This window comes from Mesocricetus auratus, unplaced genomic scaffold (genome assembly GCF_017639785.1).
Source record: "Mesocricetus auratus isolate SY011 unplaced genomic scaffold, BCM_Maur_2.0 Super-Scaffold_100676, whole genome shotgun sequence".
Taxonomy (NCBI): domain Eukaryota; kingdom Metazoa; phylum Chordata; class Mammalia; order Rodentia; family Cricetidae; genus Mesocricetus; species Mesocricetus auratus.
The window spans coordinates 2624656-2643952 of NW_024429266.1; the positions used below are offsets into that span (position 1 = coordinate 2624656).

Here is a 19297-nt window from a genome sequence, read left to right on the forward strand (position 1 = left end):
TAAGAGTAAACCGCTGATTAACCCAATGCTTAAACCCCATTCCCAGAACTACCAAGACAAAGAAATGCAGATGGCATAGGAATATTATTTGCAAGAAGAGAAATTGTCTGTTCTGGGCTTACGGCCCTTAGAAAGGCCCGGGAGGGACAGAGGAAAGGGGGACAAGGGGAGTACAGAAAAAGAAAAGAGAGGAACAGAAAGAGAGGGTGCAGAGGGAAGACAGGGCGAGGTTATAGATTACACTGTATGCCACTAAATATTTCCAGGTCCTACATCTGTGACCTATGCTTGTGACCTTATGCAAAAAAAAAAAAGAGGTCCTTCCAGATGTCACCACTGCAAAGATCTCAAAATGGACTCTCCTTGGGTTGAGAGGTGGCCTGCTTCCAAAGACTGATGTCCTCACAGGAAAAAGGAGAGGGAGATCTCCCACAGACAAGGGACTGGCAGGTGTCTGAATACTGACAGAGACTAAGGCCTGCTTGCCACTAGCCAAGGACAGGCTTGTGGTGCAGAATCCACCAGAGGCTGGTAGGGGTCCTCCTCTATAGGACAGAAGTTGTGGCCTTACAGATGTTTTGATCCCCAACCTATGGTCTCCAGAGCTGTGAGATAGACATACTTGCCGGTTAGAGCCGTCAGGGGTGTGACAGTGTGGCAGCTCCAGGCATTAACCCATTAGGAGGCCCCTGTCTCACTGTATGTAAGGGCCGAGGTGTCACAGCACCACTTTCTAGACTCTTCCTATACAACTGTACCCTTAACACCCCCCCGTGAAGCTTGGGAAGCCCTAGGAAATGCAGCGTGTACACAAATCCTTCTGAGAACCGTGCAAGGCAGCCGGACACCGAGAGATTAATCGTGACTCTAGGTCTAGATGCCACTGACATCCCAGAACCAGGCTGCCCCACGGGCTGCCCCCGGCCACGGTGAAAGGAAGGCTGGGTCTGCCATGAGCACTTTGACCCCAAGCCCAGGTGTTCAGATATGTGGCTCCCACCCTGTTAGTGAGGCATCCTGCATTGCTGCCTCAGTCAAAGCCTCTGGGTTTTAAGTGTCCCATGGCCAACTGTGGGAGGTTGCAGAGAGGAGTTATTTTTAAATCCCTTCAAGGGGCCCTGGCTAAGAGGCCCTGGCCCTCAAGTGCCTCATGTACCCGTTTTTCTATTCTTCTCGACACCTGCTCTCCTGCCAGTCCATTTTAAATATTAAGGATTCTTTTTTTTTTTTTCACAAAGCCAATGCTCTTGGATGGGAACACTCAGTCTCCACGAAGCACATGTCCGCAAGTTGCTAACCGAGGCATGGTGCTTTGCCAATCTTCACTCTTCCCCCACAGAAGGAACAAAGCTTCCCTGGCCAAGCACAGCTTGACTAGCAGGGGTAGGAGACACCCGGGGGAACGGGCAGCCAGCAGGGGCTGGATGCATTCTCGACCCACCCTCCTCTCCCCAGTGCAGCTTCTGAGATGATCCATTTATAGGGAAACACACAGACAGACGCTAGGATACACCCACCACCAGCACCACCTCCACAGCCATCACCACCACGGCCGCTGCCCACAGAGAGGTCAGTGCACCTGGGTAGCAAGCAGCCTTCAAGCCAGGGATATGAGGGACATATACACATCGTGGGCAGACAGGATCCAGCTCTGCAGAGGGAGGTAGCGGTGGCCAGAGCCCGTGCTATGATAGCAGGGACTCCGCTTAGCCCCTACCATCCTGTGACCCCTGTGCACCTAGAACAGCCATCTGCAGTGACAGGGAGGGGCGGAAAGATGCCCAGAACTCACGGGGAGCTGTGCTGTTCTTGTGACAGCAAACAACTCTGCTGGCAGGTTCTCTGGGGGTGGAGGAAATGATTGCTGATGGTCTCCGAGAGGCTCTGCTGCCCATGACCACAGGCAACCGGGCCCTGCCTCCAGCACTAGTCAGCAGGCTTAGAGCTGGACACATTCCTATTCAGGTTCCAACCTGAGCAAAATGTCAGCAAGGAATTAGGAAGTGCTTAACGCAAAGCCAGCCCGGGATGAAGATTCTGGCCGCTCTCCAGTGGCCTCCGCCTGTGGCTCAACAGCCAAACCAAACCGCTCTGCTGCTGAGCTCATCTGGCCAGGAGGGGGAGGATCGGGAAAACCTGGATACGGCATAGGAGTCCTTATTCTAGCCCAGCTCACAGTCTGGGGTTTGCAAAGGCGTCTGACTCCCAGGGCAAGAAGTTAGGCTGTGCCAAACAGGCATAGCTTCCTCTCCTCCAAAAACAATGTGTGCAGAACCCACTCACTTTCCCCAAACCCTCCAGGCATTGGCATCTTTGCTTTTATTTCCTGAGCCGCTCCACAACCCCCTCCCAAGGCTATCCCTAGGATCCCCCATATCTGAAGGAGTACTTCCCACTGCCAACCGAATCAAACCGAGGAGCGACCCAGCACACGGCCTGAGCCGCACACCATTGTCTCCTAACTCCTTTTGTGAACTCAAGTTCAGGTAAGTTCCTCCAGCTGCTGGAGGTAGGACCTCAGGGAAGGAGCAGGCTGCCAGGGCACTGCACGGTGTCTGCCAGCCGTGGGCCAGAGCGCTTTGCTTTGTTGAGAGTTCCAACATCCTGTTTCCTGTGGTCTCTCTTGACACACTGTCCTGCCACCTCCACCATCTGCCGTGGGGCTTATCCCAAGCCTGCAGAAGTCTCTCTTCTGGCTTATGGTGAGAGGCGAACCCACCGCTTCACCCAAGGTGGAGGTCCCAGAGGGCTCCTAGAGTGAGAGTGCAATACCACGCACCGCCAGTAGGGGCATCAGGTGTGGGCTGCAGAGTGCAGGATTTTAGACGCTGTGTAACATGGTCAAGTGACCTCTTTTAAAAAAGAAATCTGCACGCCATTAACCGAAAGATATCTTCCTGTCTGGTGTGAGACATTTGCAAGAAGTGTGCTGCGAGACACAGCTGTGCACAAATAGATCTCCGAGGAACAAGACACAACCCTCAGCGTGCTCCCCGAAGCAAGGGGCCTTTTAAAAATTAAACCTGTCATGGAAAATATGCTGGCCCTCATTGCTATGCACATTCCAGGAGCAGTTATGCGGATTGAAAGGCCTGGGAAGCCAAAGGTTTGGGAGCTACTGGGTTGCTAGAATATTGCCATGTGCCGTGGGAATTGGAGAGGACGCGGCCAACTCACTCAGCCCTCCCCGCCCCACCCCACCCCAGGGAGAGTCACTTCTCCATCCGTGCTGGCCACTTGTTCTACAGGGGAGAACGCTAGCCCTGATGGATGCCCTACCCTGAAAACCTGAACAGTTCCCATGGATTCTTCAGACACCTTCTCCTTAGGGAGAAGCAGATAGGGAAAGATCTAGAAAAATGCATGTGGTGTTTGGGATCAGAAGTGAAACCGGCCAGAGGTTTCCCTCTGCGGACTTTCTTGTTGAGTTCTTAGTGCTTAGCAAATTAGTTTTATTCTCCTCACTCAATACATCTGGGCAAACACGCCATCATCCACCAAAGCCACTCAAGCGGCTACCCAACAAGGAGGCAGCCTCCATGAAGATCAGGGCTATCCACGGGGTGCAGGTTTTTCTCTGAACGGCAAAGCGATGCCTCTCACCAATGCCCACCTAGAGCTTTTCCTAACTGAATCCTAACATGCCCCTCTGGTTCACGGTTATCAGCTCCTTGTTTATAACCTTTGGCCCAGTCCTGCCCAGGCTCTGGCTTCTGCATGAGTCCTCAGGGCCCTGCCAAGCTGTGACTCTCCCCACTGGGCTGGTTGGTATCTGGCTGTAACTTGCCAGCCCTCTGGCCCCTCGTGATGGGCAGAAGTAAATTGCAGCCCTGAGTATTCCTGCAGACAGAAAGTCTCTATGTCTCCTCTGTAACAGCCAAAGAGAAACTGATTAGGATCATCCAGCCTCGTTATGTTCTATGGTTCTACCATGTGAATGCAGCCTCATTCCCGGGTCCCATCCCTGAGCAGGTAGCGAACTATCCAACGCCAACACCATCAAGCAAGTCCTAACATGTCCGCTCTGTGCCCACATGCACTTAGGTGGTGTCCAGGAACCTGCCGCTTACACAGAGCCTCTCTGGAGACAATAGGCAAGGTTGCTGCAACTTCCTCACTGCTCTGGAGGCCAGATCTGCTGATCAGGGGCCTGCCGTCACCACTTGCAAGACGACTACCACAAATCCAAGAGCGCAATCATCTTGGCCATTGTCAGATCAGATTTGAACTCCAGCTTCCCAACTCAGGGGCATGTTATTTAATCTGTGAGGTATCTGTATCCTCAGCGCCTTAGTGAGATGGTATTATACACAAAGAAAGACTTTAGCACACACTCGGCAAAGGAGATTATTATTTGTTGCTGGCTGAGATCCTCGATACCCAGGCATCCTGGGCAGAAAAGAGTTGGGATATTATAGGCTCTAGGAGCGAAGCTGCAGAAGGAGAAGAAAGGAAGGTTTCTCTATAGATGCCATCTTGCAGACGAGGCTTTAAATACCTGTGGCAACAAGAGGGAGGCTCAGCAATGATTAGAGGAGGTCTGTTTTCTTGTTGGCGATGGAGTGTTTGCCCATTCAGGCCTTAAAGTTGTAAGTCAAGCTGGGCAGGACAGAGAAACCAGAGACATGGACCGGCCCCTGTGGGACTTCTAGACAGCAAGGGAGACACTCTCGGTAAGTGGTTAATCTGAAGTATGATAAGAGCTACCAAGAGGTGAGGGGTGCTCACTGGATGAGAATATAACAGGCTTCCCCTAGACGGAGACTGTAGAGAAGCTATGTTCCAGGGAAGGTTGGAAGTTTCACTCTAGAGGTCAACACAAGGCGCAGGGCTGTTACGTGACATCAGTAACACAGCCAACCAGGTTTATAGTAAGGCGATTCAAACCACAGCAGGTATGTGACCCAGTGACCGAGACACACAAGAAGGACCGGGCAAATGAATCCTGATGCAGGTGTTCAAAGTCCTTTTGGAGGGGAATGAGCTGGCACAGACTCCATTCATCTGATCTCTTCAAGGGCAGAGGTCATGAAAGTTACAGAAGCCTGGGTTCACATCCCGACTCTCCACTTTCTGGGAGTTGCTAGAGTAAAATCTATGACTAGCTAGAAAATGAAATGTAGAGGGTAAGTTCAAAATCAAAGGAAAAATGTGTTTATGGGGCACCTACATAAAATCACACGTGGGAGATGCGTCAGAGACACAGGGTGTGCCTAGGCTAATAAAACAGAGACAGGAGCTCACAAGCAAAGCTTTGAGAATGCTCGGAAGACACCTATGGCCCAGCTGAGGGCAGAGAGCTCTGTGGAACAATGGCTGTCTGCTCCTCAGGGATAAAGACACTCGGGGCACCGATAACAGGAGGGGAGGGGCTGAGTGCAGGACATTACCAAGGACTATGTGGGGCCGAAGAGATGGCTCAGAGGTTAAGAGCACTGGCTGCTCTTCCAGAGGTCGTGAGTTCAGTTCCCAGCAGCCACGTGGTGGCTCACAACCGTCTGTAATGAGATCTGGTGCCTTCTTCATGCAGACAGAACACTGTATGCATAATAAATAAAAATCTTAAAAAAATAAACAAAACAAGGATTATGTGTGAGAGCCTGTGTACAGGTGTGTGTGTGTGTGAGAGAGAGAGAGAGAGAGAGAAGGAGAGAGAGAAGGAGAAAGACTGTGCATGTGTGAGTATGTGTGTGTTTATGTGTGAGTATGTGTGTGTTTATGTGTGTGACAGAGAGGGTAAGTGTGCATGCATGCATGAATGTATGTGCAGTATTATGAGGAGGAGGCGAGGGGATGTTTCCAGACTGGAACATCTTCCTGCCTTATAGGCAGGACTCCTCTCTCAGGGTCAACCACCTTCCATCCACACAGAGCTTCTGCATCCACGAATGCAAGTTGCCCTCTTGGTTATAAAGTGCCTGACCCACTGCCCACCTGAGAAACATGATAAAGACATGCTGCTCCCCACAGGGTGCATGGGCCTGGGGCTTCTCTATACGAGGTCAGTTCTATTCCAGCCTGTGGCAAACACAGCATGTCACATTATGCCAAGTAAATTGACAGGAGTTAGCATTGACAGCCACACCCCCTGGATGCCCCTCCCCCACGAAGTCTGGGTTGGAAGAAACTCTACCCATGATGCAGTTGGTGGCGCCATCCTTCCAGGAACCTCTGTGGTGATAGCTCTGGCTCCAAGGTGCTAACTGAGGTTGCTAAGACCAGGCTTTGGAAAGACCTGACCAAGAGAATCCTGGGGACTAGAGCTCAGGTCCCCATCCCCTATCCCTCTGACTCTTTAGCAGCTGATGGGATAAAGGAGTCCCATCAAGAGCAATCCACATGGCCGTGCCCTCTCCCATGTCCCCTCTATCATCGGGACCCTGGACAGCTCTATCTCTACTTTCACGAGATATACACATGTGTGATTTTATGTGTTTATATAAAACCTAGGAACCACTTTTGAAAGAGAAAGAATTTGTCTGAGACTGTTTTAAGACAGACCGCAATTTTAGCAACCACTCTATACTGTTCCATCTGATTGTCCTGAGTACCTATGGCTTCCATTCCTACAGATGATGGAAAGGAATGTATCGGGGCTGTACCTTACCGGGTGTGAGGCAATTTGCCTAGCTCATTCTCATCCCATCCTGTGGTACCCATTGAGGTACCACAGGCTACGTACAACTAGCCATACTTAACAGGGCATCTTGTTCCACCAGTGGACTTGGGGGGGCGGTGACCATGTCTGGAGCCACGCCCTAAGGTGTGGTCACCGCCCCAAGTCCACTGTCCACTGGGGGAACAAGATGCCGCTTAACAAGATGCCGTTCAGTGCTCGCCGGTCCCTACCTCCAGCTGGCAAGTGGCAGGGCTTAGCCGTGAGGTGACATTTCCTAAGTTCACACTCGGCCCAGAACTTCAAGGTTTTCTGAGACGTAGCAGACCCAGGCTGGCCCCTGCTCGGTCAGGTGAGATGGGCATAACGGAGAGTGACCCCCTTAGTCTTCCCCAGGACCGTGGGGGGACTCTCTTTATGCTTGCTGGGGCCCTAGCAAGAGCAGGGACCAAGAAAGACTGAGCGGGTCCCCAGCACCACCTCCCGACCCTGCTGAGGAGGAAGGAGGCTGATTTTGATTTATAGTTTGCTGTTTCACGAAGATTACAGCGGTGTCGCTCCCACCGCCAGTCCTCTTCCGTCACCCCTAATTCCAGCACTATGATTTTATTACCCCTCTGACTTGACAGGCTAATAGATGATTTTAATTTCACAGAAGCCTTCACTATGGTGGGATGACAGGGAAACTATTGGCGATGCAGAGATCATTTTAAAAACCCAGGCTATGACACACCAGCATTCAACAGAAAGTAGGTGCTATGTCTAAGCACCTGGCTTTATAGTCTGTTCTTCTTAGCTTACAACTGCTCCTCAAGGATGAGGAAGTACGCAGAGGGCTTCCCAACACCACCTATGAGTAGAGCTCTCTACAAACCTCGCAGGTTCTGAGCTCTTCTTCTGCAGAAGAAAATGTCTTTTGGTGAAAGGGGGAGAAGTGTACACATGGCATTCAAGATCGTTCACCATGGCAACCTCTGCTTTAGAAAGCCCCTATTTTGAAAGCACTGGTGACGGGGGTATCAGCTCCCTCCCGAACATACCAGGTTGAGCCTTAATTATAATTTTTTTAAAAACCCTCCTGGAATAAATTATCATAAGCAAACACTGCAAAAAATTGCTCAAATACACAACAATATTAGCTTTGAAAAGAAAGCCCTACACTCTGAGATGAGAAGCGCCCATCCAATTACCTGTGTGCCAATTATCCCTGGCACTGGCTGCTGGTAATTACCTAATTGCTTGTATGCTGGCATCCTTGAGTTGTGGAACATTTGATCTACTGTCCTAATGATCAATCCCTGAGCACCGAGAGGCGACGCCTCTTCTCTACTCCCAGGGATGCGGAGCCCACACAAATCATTAACCAAAGAAACAGATCCGCTCCTAACGCAAAGGGACCAGGCATGACTTCAACTCTTCAGGCCTAGAAGTAGAGATTGGGAGCGGGGGTGGGGGGCATCAGCGGACAGAAAAAGGGACTAACGTGGACAGGGCGCCTCCCACAGGAACAGGATACATTTATTGTGTCAGGTTTTGAGACAGGGTCTCACTAAATTGCCCAGGCTGGCTCAAACTCAGTCTCTAGCCTGGTTTGTTCCTGAATTTGCAATCCTCTTGGCTTTGCCTTCCAAGTGCTAGAATTCTAAGCATGAGACACCATGCCCTGCTCTGCTACACCATGTTATACTTTGTTTTAAAGTGCACAAAACTGGCAACAGCGTTAATCAGGCTAGAGACTGTTGTTGTTGTTGCTTTGTTGGAGACAAGGTCTCCACTATAGCCTAGGCTGGTCTGGAGCTTGCCATGCACCCAAGGCTGGCCTTGAACTAGCAGTAATTCTCCTGCCTCAGCCTCCTTCCCAAGTGCTAGAATTATAGCTGTGAGCCACTACACCCTAAATATGAGCTTTTTTTTTTCTACAAATGAAGGAGGAGAGGCTTAGATGTCCAAGAGTCCAAGTCAGCAACAATCCTGCATTCAAATAGGAGCTCAACCCCAAAGCAGGACCTTTCTACACAGGGTCTGTTAGCCTGCTCCCCAGCACATGCATCCGGTACCCCATCCCTAGTCTGAGGTCTGGTAGGCTTCACTGCTTCTGAGTTCATCGGTGCAAGCAGAAGTCATTGGAGATGCTTAGGAGACAACCGGGCTGTCTCCCGTGTTAAGTCAACAACCAGAATAAAGCTAAAGGAAGTCACAGTGGGAACTGTCTCCCAGGGCCAGACAGTCACGGGGCAGGGCAGGACACCTTTGGCCACAGGTGCACAGCCAGGTCCAGCATCTGCCAGTCAGTATCTGGGTGACCTTGGATAGGGAGTCTCTCCTGCACAGCTTCCTGGTTTACTCCCCGAGAAAAGACAATGGCTGCTCCGAGGGTTTCAGAGCTGACATAAATCACTGCCGGGGTAGTGCTGTTGCTTGTGCCTCCTGAAGTTGGTGACATCTCACTCTCAACAGTCTGCTGCTGAGGGTGACTTCAGGGCCTGCAGGAAGATGCCTGCAGAGCCAGCACCCTAGCCAGGCTCTGGGATGACGTTTCCACTGTCTTCCCTTCATGACTCACCACAGGCTGCTCCACTCAGAAGAAACAAGAATGCTAGACTCCCCTCACTCCCCGGTGATAGACCCGCAGTCTCCACGTAGCTCTATTGCTACACTGAGCTCTGCAGGGCATTCACTCTGAGCAGAGGCAGAAGGTCTGTGAAAAGGCGTAGGGTGATAATGTGGGGAATATTACCGAAGAGGAAACCGAGGAAGGATCAACTTAACCGAGAGCCTCCTGTGTCCTAGGCCATGTCTGTGAGCACTCAGCAGGGGCTACAACTTCACCTTCCTCATCTTCAAGAGGAGGGGGCCTTCTTGCATGGTCAAGGTTAGAGAAGAATTAAGTAGCAGAGGCAGGAGCCAAACCAGTCTCATTTGTCTTGAAACTCACAGCAAGAAAAGCAGAAGGTCCCATGCTGTCTCTAAGCCTGGCACCACATTTACCTTACATGGCTTTGTAGGACAGAATAGCATGACAAGCCCCTTCCTGGGCTGTGCTCTAAAACAGTGCTGACCCCTGGGGAATATGCTTATCCACCTGGGCTGAGGAGTAAAGGTCTGAGGCTTAGAATATGGAATCCAGAGGAAGCCAGGAGATGTTTCTGGTCCGGGAATCATTTGGATTCCAGTTCTCTCATTTCCAGCCAGCTCTCTGGCTTTTCTGTAAAATGTCCTATCTGTGGTAGGGGAATGGTGAGGACAAGGGAGAGAAATGGGCTGGCCGTTGAGGCACATTCTGGCTCAGAGCTTTTGCTGTGTGCTGGAGGGGGGTGGAGATGAGACAAATCCACAGACAGATGCTGCGATGGCACAGTGTCCCCAGGACTCTTAGCAAATAATTCACTTGGTTTTTGCCAAGCTAGAATCAGCCACAAGAATAACTTCACTTTGTCAGAAAAAAATGTAGTTAGGAGAATAATTCATGCATGTTATGTTCTCATCGTCAGTGCCCTGTATAACCGTGAATTAATTCCCAGAAGGACACAATGGGAGATGACAATGGTTGCGCCAAAATGACAAGTCTCCTTTTTCCAAGAAAAGAATGGCCTTTTACATAAAGCTGCTACTAAAATCCCTTTGGCTCAATACCAGACTTGGACAGGCTTGGGGTGGGAAGAAAGTTCACAGGTCAGCTTAACTCTTCATCGCATGCTTGAGTTTCTCCCATGATGCTCCTGAGTAGGGGAATTAAGGGACCCTAAATACCCTCAGGTCCACACACCAGAGCCCTGCCTCCTCTTCTTTGGGGGTCTGACCCTTAAAGCGATGCCCCTGGACTGTCCACAGCTCTGGTTCCTCCTCTTCTCCAGAGCTGTCAATCATCCTACGTGCATAAAAATAATCCTACCCTGAGGCATCATTGGTTTTTGTTGTTATTTTTTAAGGCATTTATTTGATCTATAATTATTCTAAAATGATTACTCCTCCAAATAACTGAAATCTCATATTTTTTTTCAGCCCATGTAACCAACAACACTGAAAGCTGATTGTAATCAACCGGCTTTCACAGAAGGAAGGAATAAACCAAAAAATAGATGTCAGGAGAATCCACTTGGCCCAAAGTATCTGCATCGAGCATCATGTTCCCAGCCAGCAGACAAGTGAGGGGCACTTCTCCAGCGGCGCCCAGCCGACCCTGGAGGTTGGGTGGGCAGCCTTCAAACTGAGGGGCTGGAGAGTTCTTCTCCCCCAACACACCATATTGCACGATGGGGAAAGAGAGGCCCAGGGCCAATCTCTTTCCCCTGTCACTAGATGCTATGTGAGTTGCAGGCACTCTGCAGTTAGTATGCACTGAGGGTACAGGCCCTCTCAGGTGCCTGAGCATGGTGCTCAAGGCACTTCCTCCCAAGGGAGTGGAGCAGGAAGAGACCTACTGTGTGTACAGTCAAAGGTTGGCCTTAACAACACTTGCACAAGGGGCTCAAGAGCCAGGCTCAGGTTTCTTTCTCCAGACTCTGCTCAGGTGCTCTCCTAGCTGACTACCTGCCCTTTCCCTGATGCCAGCCAATCCTTCGCACTTGACTCCTTCCCTGCACACGGCTTCTCCAACTCTCCCTTAGCCGCCCCCTCCCTCATTCTTGCTACAGTCCCGGGGAGTCACGATCACTGACTGTATATACTTAATGGACTGCCATTATGCTGCCCAAACAGTGCTTCTGTTAGGTTTGGGCACCCAAAGGGATGGAGTCTTTTGGTTTTCTTTATCTAGTCCAGTTCATCTGGCACCAGGAGAGACCTAATGACGCAAGGAATCTTCCAGAATCTGAATGGCTAGCAGGAGTTCGTCACACACGGGGGAAAGATATCCAGGCACAGACACTACGCTTGAGGAAACCACTTGACATCCTCAGAGAGACAGTTTAGACCACAGGGACGGGTGCAGAGAGGGGGTCTGTGGGCAGACCTCAGGGATTAAGTTTGGGTCACATGAGCACGAGCAGATGAGCTGTGCAGGCATTAAGGGAGTGATGCGGTAGGGGCAGACACGGGCAGGAAAGCTAGTTCAGCCTCTCTGCCTGCGGGGGCTTTGTGCTCTGAGGTCTCTATGAGAGAACCTGAGGATTCCACAGGCCCTGAGGATTCTGTGAGGGCCTTGAGGCCTCCCCACCCCCAGTATCCTGAGAATTCCAGGCTGGCCTTGAAGAGTCTGCCAGTATCGCGAGAAAGGAAGAGAAACATGAATCCATACGGGAAAGCTGAGGCAAAAGCAGTAGAGTCCAGTGACCAGCCCGAGGTATGGGAGAGAGGAGAGATCAATGTGACCATGAGAAAGTCCAGCACAAACCAGATGTGCAACTAGAGCCAGGGACCGGGACTGCTGAGAGACCGGTCAGTGGGGTAGCATGATGCCACCATGGGAAACACCTTATGGAAACCCTCCTGAGGGATGAACCTCCTTGGTCGGGAGTGAGCGTGCTAGTGTTTACCCAAAGGTGACAGATGAAAGAAGTACAAGCAAGCCAGCCACAAAGGCAGGTGTGAATCTTGGGAGGCTGAGGCAGGGGGGTTGAAAGTTTGAGGACTGAATGGTAAGATCTTGTCTTAAAAAAAAAAAAGAAGAAAAGACGCTGGGCGTTGGTGGCGCACACCTTTAATCCCAGCACTCGGGAGGCAGGGGCAGGCGGATCTCTGCGAGTTCGAGATCAGCCTGGACTACCAAGTGAGTCCCAGGACAGCCTCCAAAGCCACAGAGAAACCCTGTCTCGAAAAACCAAAAAAACAAATAAAACAAAAAAAAAGAAAAGAAAAGAGAAAGTCTATCATGAAAAACTATAGAAGGCAAGGAGAGTACAGAAAGAGAGTGAGAAAGAGAGAGAGACAGAGACAGAGACAGACAGAGACAGAGAGAGACAGAGACAGAGAGAGAGAGAGGGGGGGGGTCAAAAACTCAGGTGACCTGATGGGAAAGAAACAGCTTTAGGGAAGACAGTTTCTTCTCTTAAAACTCATTTCTCAAGGAGCTGGCTGGAGACGAAACTTCCTCCAGACAACCAAATCCCATGGCTGTCTTTGCAGAACTCAAGTAACACGCTTTCATATCATTTCGATAAAGTGCCGTTGCCAGTCGGCTAGATGATGGCTCTACTCCACTCTGCAGGTCCCAGTCACTGTGGACATCAATCAGGCGGCCTTTTCTACTGGTGAGGAGCCACATTTACCGTCTTTCCACAGTACCAGAAGGCCCAGGCGCTGCTAGGAACTACCCAGACCACAGACAGACACACAGCAAAGCCCGTCTACACCATCCGTCTTCCAGCCCAGCATGCTCCGCGGCACCATAGGACAGAAGCTCCCCAGAGCAAACAACGGGCAGGGTTTGGCTCAGAACACCCTTCTCCACACAAGGCAAAGGCGAAAGGGTTTGCGCCCCCTCCTCCCCGGCCCAGCGATTACCCAGAGTGCACTGCACTAGGTAAAAGCATGGAAGGAGAAGCAGCCGCCGCCGCCAGCTCACCCGCTTCCTCAGGTTGTAGGTGAGGATCAGGTTCCGGGAGAAGGAGTGCGAGAAGGCCGTGTAGAACTCCAGCACCTTCTGGAGGGCGTCCCTCTTGATCACATGCAGATCGCAGTAGGTCAGGGCCCTGACATTAGCACAGGACTGCGCAAGCGTGGCTTCCTTCCAGAACACATCTCCAAACACGTCTCCTTTCCCTGAGGGGAGAGAGTGGTCATGAGCACAGGGTTAGTCAGGAGGGATCCACGGTCACCGGCCACCTGCAGGTTGGGCTCAGGGGGGGGGGGAATCACAAAGGGAACCTCAGAAACTTGCAACTCAAGAGCCTTTAAGACGGCACCTAACTAATGATGATAACGCTGCCCTTTTGGCATGGGTGATGCCGGTCTCCCGAGAAAGCCATCACCGCCCCCCATTCCCCGCCCCCATAGCACCACTTGTAACCCGAGACTACTTTGTGGTTCACTGCATGACTTTGCACACAAGAGCTCCCCTCAGAACACAGTGCTTCGGCGGTTTCTTCTGAACTGGAATGCCCTGCCCTGGAAGAAAAGGTCCTTAAGACTCGGGCAAGTCTCAGAATAACTTAGAAGTCCCAGGAAGTCCCTGAAACATACCAGATTCACAAGGCTCCCTCCCTTCTCGGGGGGGGGGGGTTATGTAAGCGGTAAGGACTGTTTAGAAGAGGAGACTCTTCTGCCTGCAGGTTGCCTGAGAGTCAGGCAGAGAGCTCCAGGGTGGCCACTTTCATCAGCTGTCGCCCATGTTGGGGTGGGCTTCAGCGGTGTTTCCCACCTTCCAGCTCTGCGTGTTTACGTAAGCACGCTTCTCTCATGCCGCCACGTGACACCTGCCGCAGATTCATTTAGCAGATTGGATGTGAGGGGTACCGTCACTCTGGCCCCGCCTCCGGTAAACAGACACTCATTCATGTCTCCCCAGAATGTCACACAACGTAGTAGGGACATGGCTGGTACCGACAGGCAGAGAGGAAGTGAGGGAGGGCAGAAGTGGGCCATGGGTCTACACCTGTGTGTCTACCTGAGATGGGCAGATATCCTGCAGATGGGGAGTGTGTTTGTATGTGGACTTCCCGCAGGAGCTGAAGAAGCGGTCAAGTGTGCGGCTCAGCCCCTCCCATGCTTGTCCCCGCCCTAAAGGTTAATTCATATCAAGTATCCCACCTTCCCCTATACCTCCTAAAGTGTTCTCGTTACCCTTGCTAAATGAGCCCCCTCCGGTGGAATACAACACAGGCAATCGCCTCCCTGGCATCTTCCACCTCCAGCATCCTGCAAAATACGCTCGGCGAGTCGATGCAATACCGTGAAGTGAGTGTTCCTGTCCCAAGTCTGTATGTCAAAGCACCAAGCCCCAGTGTGACAGCACCAGGCGGGTGCCTTTGGAATACACTGGCATAGATAGGAGTTAATGACTTACGTCTCCTGTCTGACCCCGTGGTGCCTTCATGAGAGGTCCCCAGAGAAGCTGCTTTTGCTGTTTCTTACTGCTGGAGACACAATGAGAAGTGGACAGCCTGCAGCTAAAGAGAAGATGCTCGCTGGGCGTTGGTGGCGCACGCCTTTAATCCCAGCACTCAGGAGGCAGAGGCAGGCGGATCTCTGTGAGTTCAAGGCCAGGCTGGTCCAACAGCCTCCAAAACAATACAGAGAAACCCTGTCTCATAAAAACCAAAAAACAAAAAAAGACAAGATGCTAATAAGAACCTGGCCACGTCGGACCTCCAAACTCCCAAAAGCTGTAAGAAAATTCTATTGCCTGTGTGGCAACCCCTCCCCATGGCACTTTGTCAAGGCAGCCCCAAATAAGACATGCGGAAACCTTTGTCACCGCGTGTCTCTCTACCTCCTGTAACTCAGAGGTATTCTTTCATAGCTGCAGATGTTTTTAGCCCATGTCTATTGAAAAGCTGGATTTACTCCTGGCACCGTCTCCAACTATGTGGGTTGATTGTTTGTCTTGCTTATAAGCTTTCAGGGCAGACAATTACAAGTATGAATTCCCAAGGAAAAGCCGGAGGGGAACATCTAGGAGGTAGGATAAATCAAGAAATGTTTGTCCAGGCTCCCTAGACCCAGGCACCCCTGGTGCTTAACTAGAAGCTGCTTTCCTACCAAAGGCAAAGGAAGCAAGGTGTAACTTGAGACACACAGCTTGATGGACTTTTTCTCTAGTACCAAACATCTGTTGCAAGTCTCTAAGGCACTCTGCGGTCCTCTCTAAACGCCTCTGAAATGTGAGTCAATGCCCCCGTCTCCTCCAAAACAAGTAAACCGTGCGTGGCTTAGGGATGTTACTTCATGATTCTCTATGTGTCTCTTGCTCCGATATGAAGGTGGGCTTAGATTCCGTGTAAATAGGCCATTCATGGGGTAACTTCCAGGTAAACATAAATGCTGTTTGGCTCCCCTTGTCAAGTTCTAATTTCTACTGTCTGTGATAAGGCAGCTAAGGCAGGGAGGGGTAGGGCCAGTAGGTAGAAGCTTTGCTGTGGGATGCTACGTGGCTGGCCTGGAAACAGGCTCTCTCCATGGCGCTGTCCAGTACTGAACTCTGGGAACTGGCCTGTAATCCTGTGGCCTTCTCACGCCGTCCGCCATGACTCATGAGCCTTTCACATCTATGGAGTCTTGCTCTTCCTGGGGATATGAAGAGACGTGGCGGATCTTTGGCCACCCGTTCCTCCTGGCAGTGTGGTTACAGTTGTAACTCATTGAGGCAGGCGGTTCATGGCTGGACTTCGATGTCTAGTCAACACAGTCTGGTAGAAACGACATTCTTGGATTTTGAGGCAAGGCCACAGGAAGCTGATGGCCCAGGTCTCTCAGAATACTCATTCCAGGAAGTCTCTATATTGACATCTGATCGGCTTTGGGGAGACTGAGCCTCACAAGGGGTCACGAGAGTGATCTAGTGTCTTCTCCAGGTCTCTTTTGATAGCCACAGCCTCTGCCTGTTCCAGCCCAGTCAGGCCTTTGGGTGAGCACAGGCTTAGAAATCGCCTGTCTACAGCCAGCTGAGAAACCCACCATGAGACAAGAATGAGTGCCTTAACCAGAGCATGTAAGGAGCCATGACCCAGCAGCAAAGACACGTGAACACACAGATCGCGGAGCTCTGGGCTGAGAAATGTCAGAACATCACCCGTCACCCCGGCTCCTGCTGGCACCCCTTGTGCCAAGAGAGGGTGAAGATCCTCTCCAAAGAGTGGGCTTCCCCACCAGTGAGCAGCAAGGAGAGACTCTAACGGGCCGATTCTCCCGGCCACACGTTCTGAGCACCCATGGGAAAGACAGCATTATAAGCTCTGCAGTTCTTACTGGGGGAAAACATGGTATAATTAAGCTGTAACTACTGAGTAGAAGCTGATTGGTAATTTTGTCTGTTTCTTATCGAGATTACCTCATTTAAACAAGACCCAATATAGAAGCATTATGCTCTTTAATGAAATTGGGAGTCATTTTCTAATTATAGAAGAACCGGTAAAGTGAAATAATAGCTCCCCGTGTGCGTTTAATACATGGATGTAACTGTACAGATTTCACTTAGGAACCCTCTCAAGGGGTGCATCTGTTGTACAGAACATGGACCACCATGCTGGGGTGGGACACGCAGGAAATGAACGCCCCGGAGACGGCAGCACCTCCCACTGGGAAGTTTGTTACCGTAGCACAGGCTGGTTCAACCATGCCTCGCCCGACTTCCCGTGGAGACAGCTGCCTGGCGTAGACGGTCTGGCAGTGAGAGTTAAGGACGTGCTATACAGGGCCCCTTGAATCCCAAGCAAACCCCAGGCTCCTCGAGCGAGGGCCAACTGCTTTTTAAGACACGTGTAGCCCACGAAAGCGGGCAGGAGCAAAGCAGGGCTTTTGCAGGCCTGGCAGCTGTGACACAAATGTCTGGGAAGGGACCTCCCCAGGTCAGAGATGACTGAGAGAAGGAAGCCATGACAGATAACTGTGCACATCCTTCTTCCAGCTGTGAAGCGTGACGTGACCATCCGCTCGAGAACACGGGGCAGTCAAACCGCTCAGCCAACCAGCTTGCCAATCAGAGTGCAGAAGTCTAGAACATTTTAAAGAAGCTTTCCGTGACTGCCTAGGTAATCCCATTCTGAGTGGATGTTCTGAGCTGGGGGAGGGGGAGGCGTGGGGAGGAACTGCAGGTGATACCCTACTTAGGGCAACCTGGCAGCACTACAGTAATGAATCGCACTGCGTACTCCCTCAGCTACACAGTCTCCCCTCTGGTTGTGGTCCATGTAACTGTCTGGCGGGGTACCAGCGGGGGCTGAGGAACAGTTGAGCACCAGGCAGATCTCAGGGCTGAGGTCCACAGGGACATCGCACAGCAGGGATGGGGACTCTGCACTGCAGCTCAGTTCAGTGAAGGGTAGAGGCTTATGCGGCCAGTCTCCTCGACCTCCAAGGCCACACACCCACCTCATCACCCTCAACCATAACCCCTCTGCCGATCAGCCTGAACCGTACTCACCGTCACGCTATGACGCTCGGCATCTAGTAAGCTCATATACGGCTTAATTCCTGTTCTTTGGTTTTTTATTTTATTTAATTAATTGGCTTATTTTTGGTTTAGGATTTCTCTGTGTAACTACTCTGGCTGACCCAGAACTCTCTCTCTGTACACCAGGCTGGCCTTGAACTCCCAGAGATCAGTCTGCCTCTGCCTCCTGAGTGCTGGGATTGAAGTTGTGCACCACCATCTGTCTTATTTTACTTTTTTACTTTTTGAGACAGGATCCCTCTATGTGACTCTGGCTGACCTAGAACTGGCTCTATAGACCAGGCTGCCTTCAGATTCACAGAGACCCACCTGTCTCTCTGTCTCTGCCTCCTAATGCTGGGATTAAAGGTGTGCGCTATTATGTCCAGTTCTGGGATTTAAAAAAAAGTGGTGTGTGTGTGTGTGTGTGTGTGTGTGTGTGTGTGTGTGTGTGTGTGTTGTATTCATGTAGGCACACACATAGCAGCACAACATGTATCAGTCAGGCTATAAAATATTGGTGATCTTACCAACAGTGACATCTCTGTCCAGTGAAACTTATTCAATGACATCTTCATGAGCTGGGTACGAGCCCATAATTTCCTCCTCAACCCCAAACCTCTGCTGCAATGGGGACTTCTTTGGCTCGGGCCCTGTTTTCACGCATCTGAACAATGCCGCTGCCATGCTTGTACCCCAAGTCCTATTCTCTCCTCTGAGTCCAGAATCCTCCACTGGACATCCACTCAGCTCAGGCCTATATATCTGAGGAATGAATGGGTCTCCTCCAAGGCAAGCCCACCATCCTCCCGGATAGTTCACCTGGTAATGTTCCCTCTTACTCCTTATGCAGAGAATGAATGACTTATGGTCACTTCATCTACCAACTATCTCTGTCTCTGTCTCTGTCTCTGTCTCTGTCTCTGTCTCTGTCTCTGTCTCTGTCTCTGTCTCTCTCTCTCTCTCTCTCTCTCTCTCTCTCTCTGGGCTCTCATTAAACAGCTGTCAGATCAGGTCAGGCCACTCTAGTGTCCTCCTAGTTGGTCCCCTGCCTCTGACCTTGGCTCTTTAATCTATTTTCCAAGCAGCTGCCCAGAAGACTTTTCTAAGCACAATTTTGTCCCTCTTCTGTTTAATGCTGTCACTGGATCCCCATTTCTCCGAGTCCATCTGACTAGGGCAAAAAACTGAAGAACTATGTCCCAGGCGGCAAACTTCACTGCCTTTCACTACCAGATGTGGCTCCTAGTCTTTGTCAATGTTGTCCCTGCTACAGATGGTGTTGTCCCTACGTCTCTCCCAACTCTCTGATCTCCTAGCCCAGCCCCACCCAACTGAACCGGGGGGCGCTGAGCTCTGACACCACTTTGTGGGGAAGCCTTCCTCTACTCTCTGGCTGGGCTGGCTTAGACACCTGCTGTAGGAATTCTCTCTGCGTCTTGTTCTTAGCACCATTCCAGCTCTCAGCCCTGGCTTATGAGGTGTACTGCCTTGACTTCCTAAGGAGAGAGCCATCCCCGTGAGAGACTGGCCTTCTTGTTCACTGCTGTGTCTTCAGACACTAACACCACAACGAGCATGTGTAGGGAATGCACAAATTATTAGGAAGGTGGGTGAGAGGCATGGAGGGGGGCGGGGTGGGGTATGAAAGGCAG

At 51.1% G+C, this 19297-nt stretch overlaps 1 protein-coding gene across 2 annotated transcripts in view; it reads right to left on the reverse strand.

The window, feature by feature from the left end:
* Kcnh1 (potassium voltage-gated channel subfamily H member 1) overlaps positions 1-19297 on the reverse strand; it is a 285008-nt gene that overhangs the window by 53272 nt on the left and 212439 nt on the right. For both annotated transcript variants that reach the window (XM_005082858.4, XM_005082857.4), the window contains exon 10: positions 13119-13315. In XM_005082858.4, coding sequence (XP_005082915.1) covers positions 13119-13315 — 197 coding nt within the window. The remainder of the gene's footprint in view (positions 1-13118; positions 13316-19297) is intronic.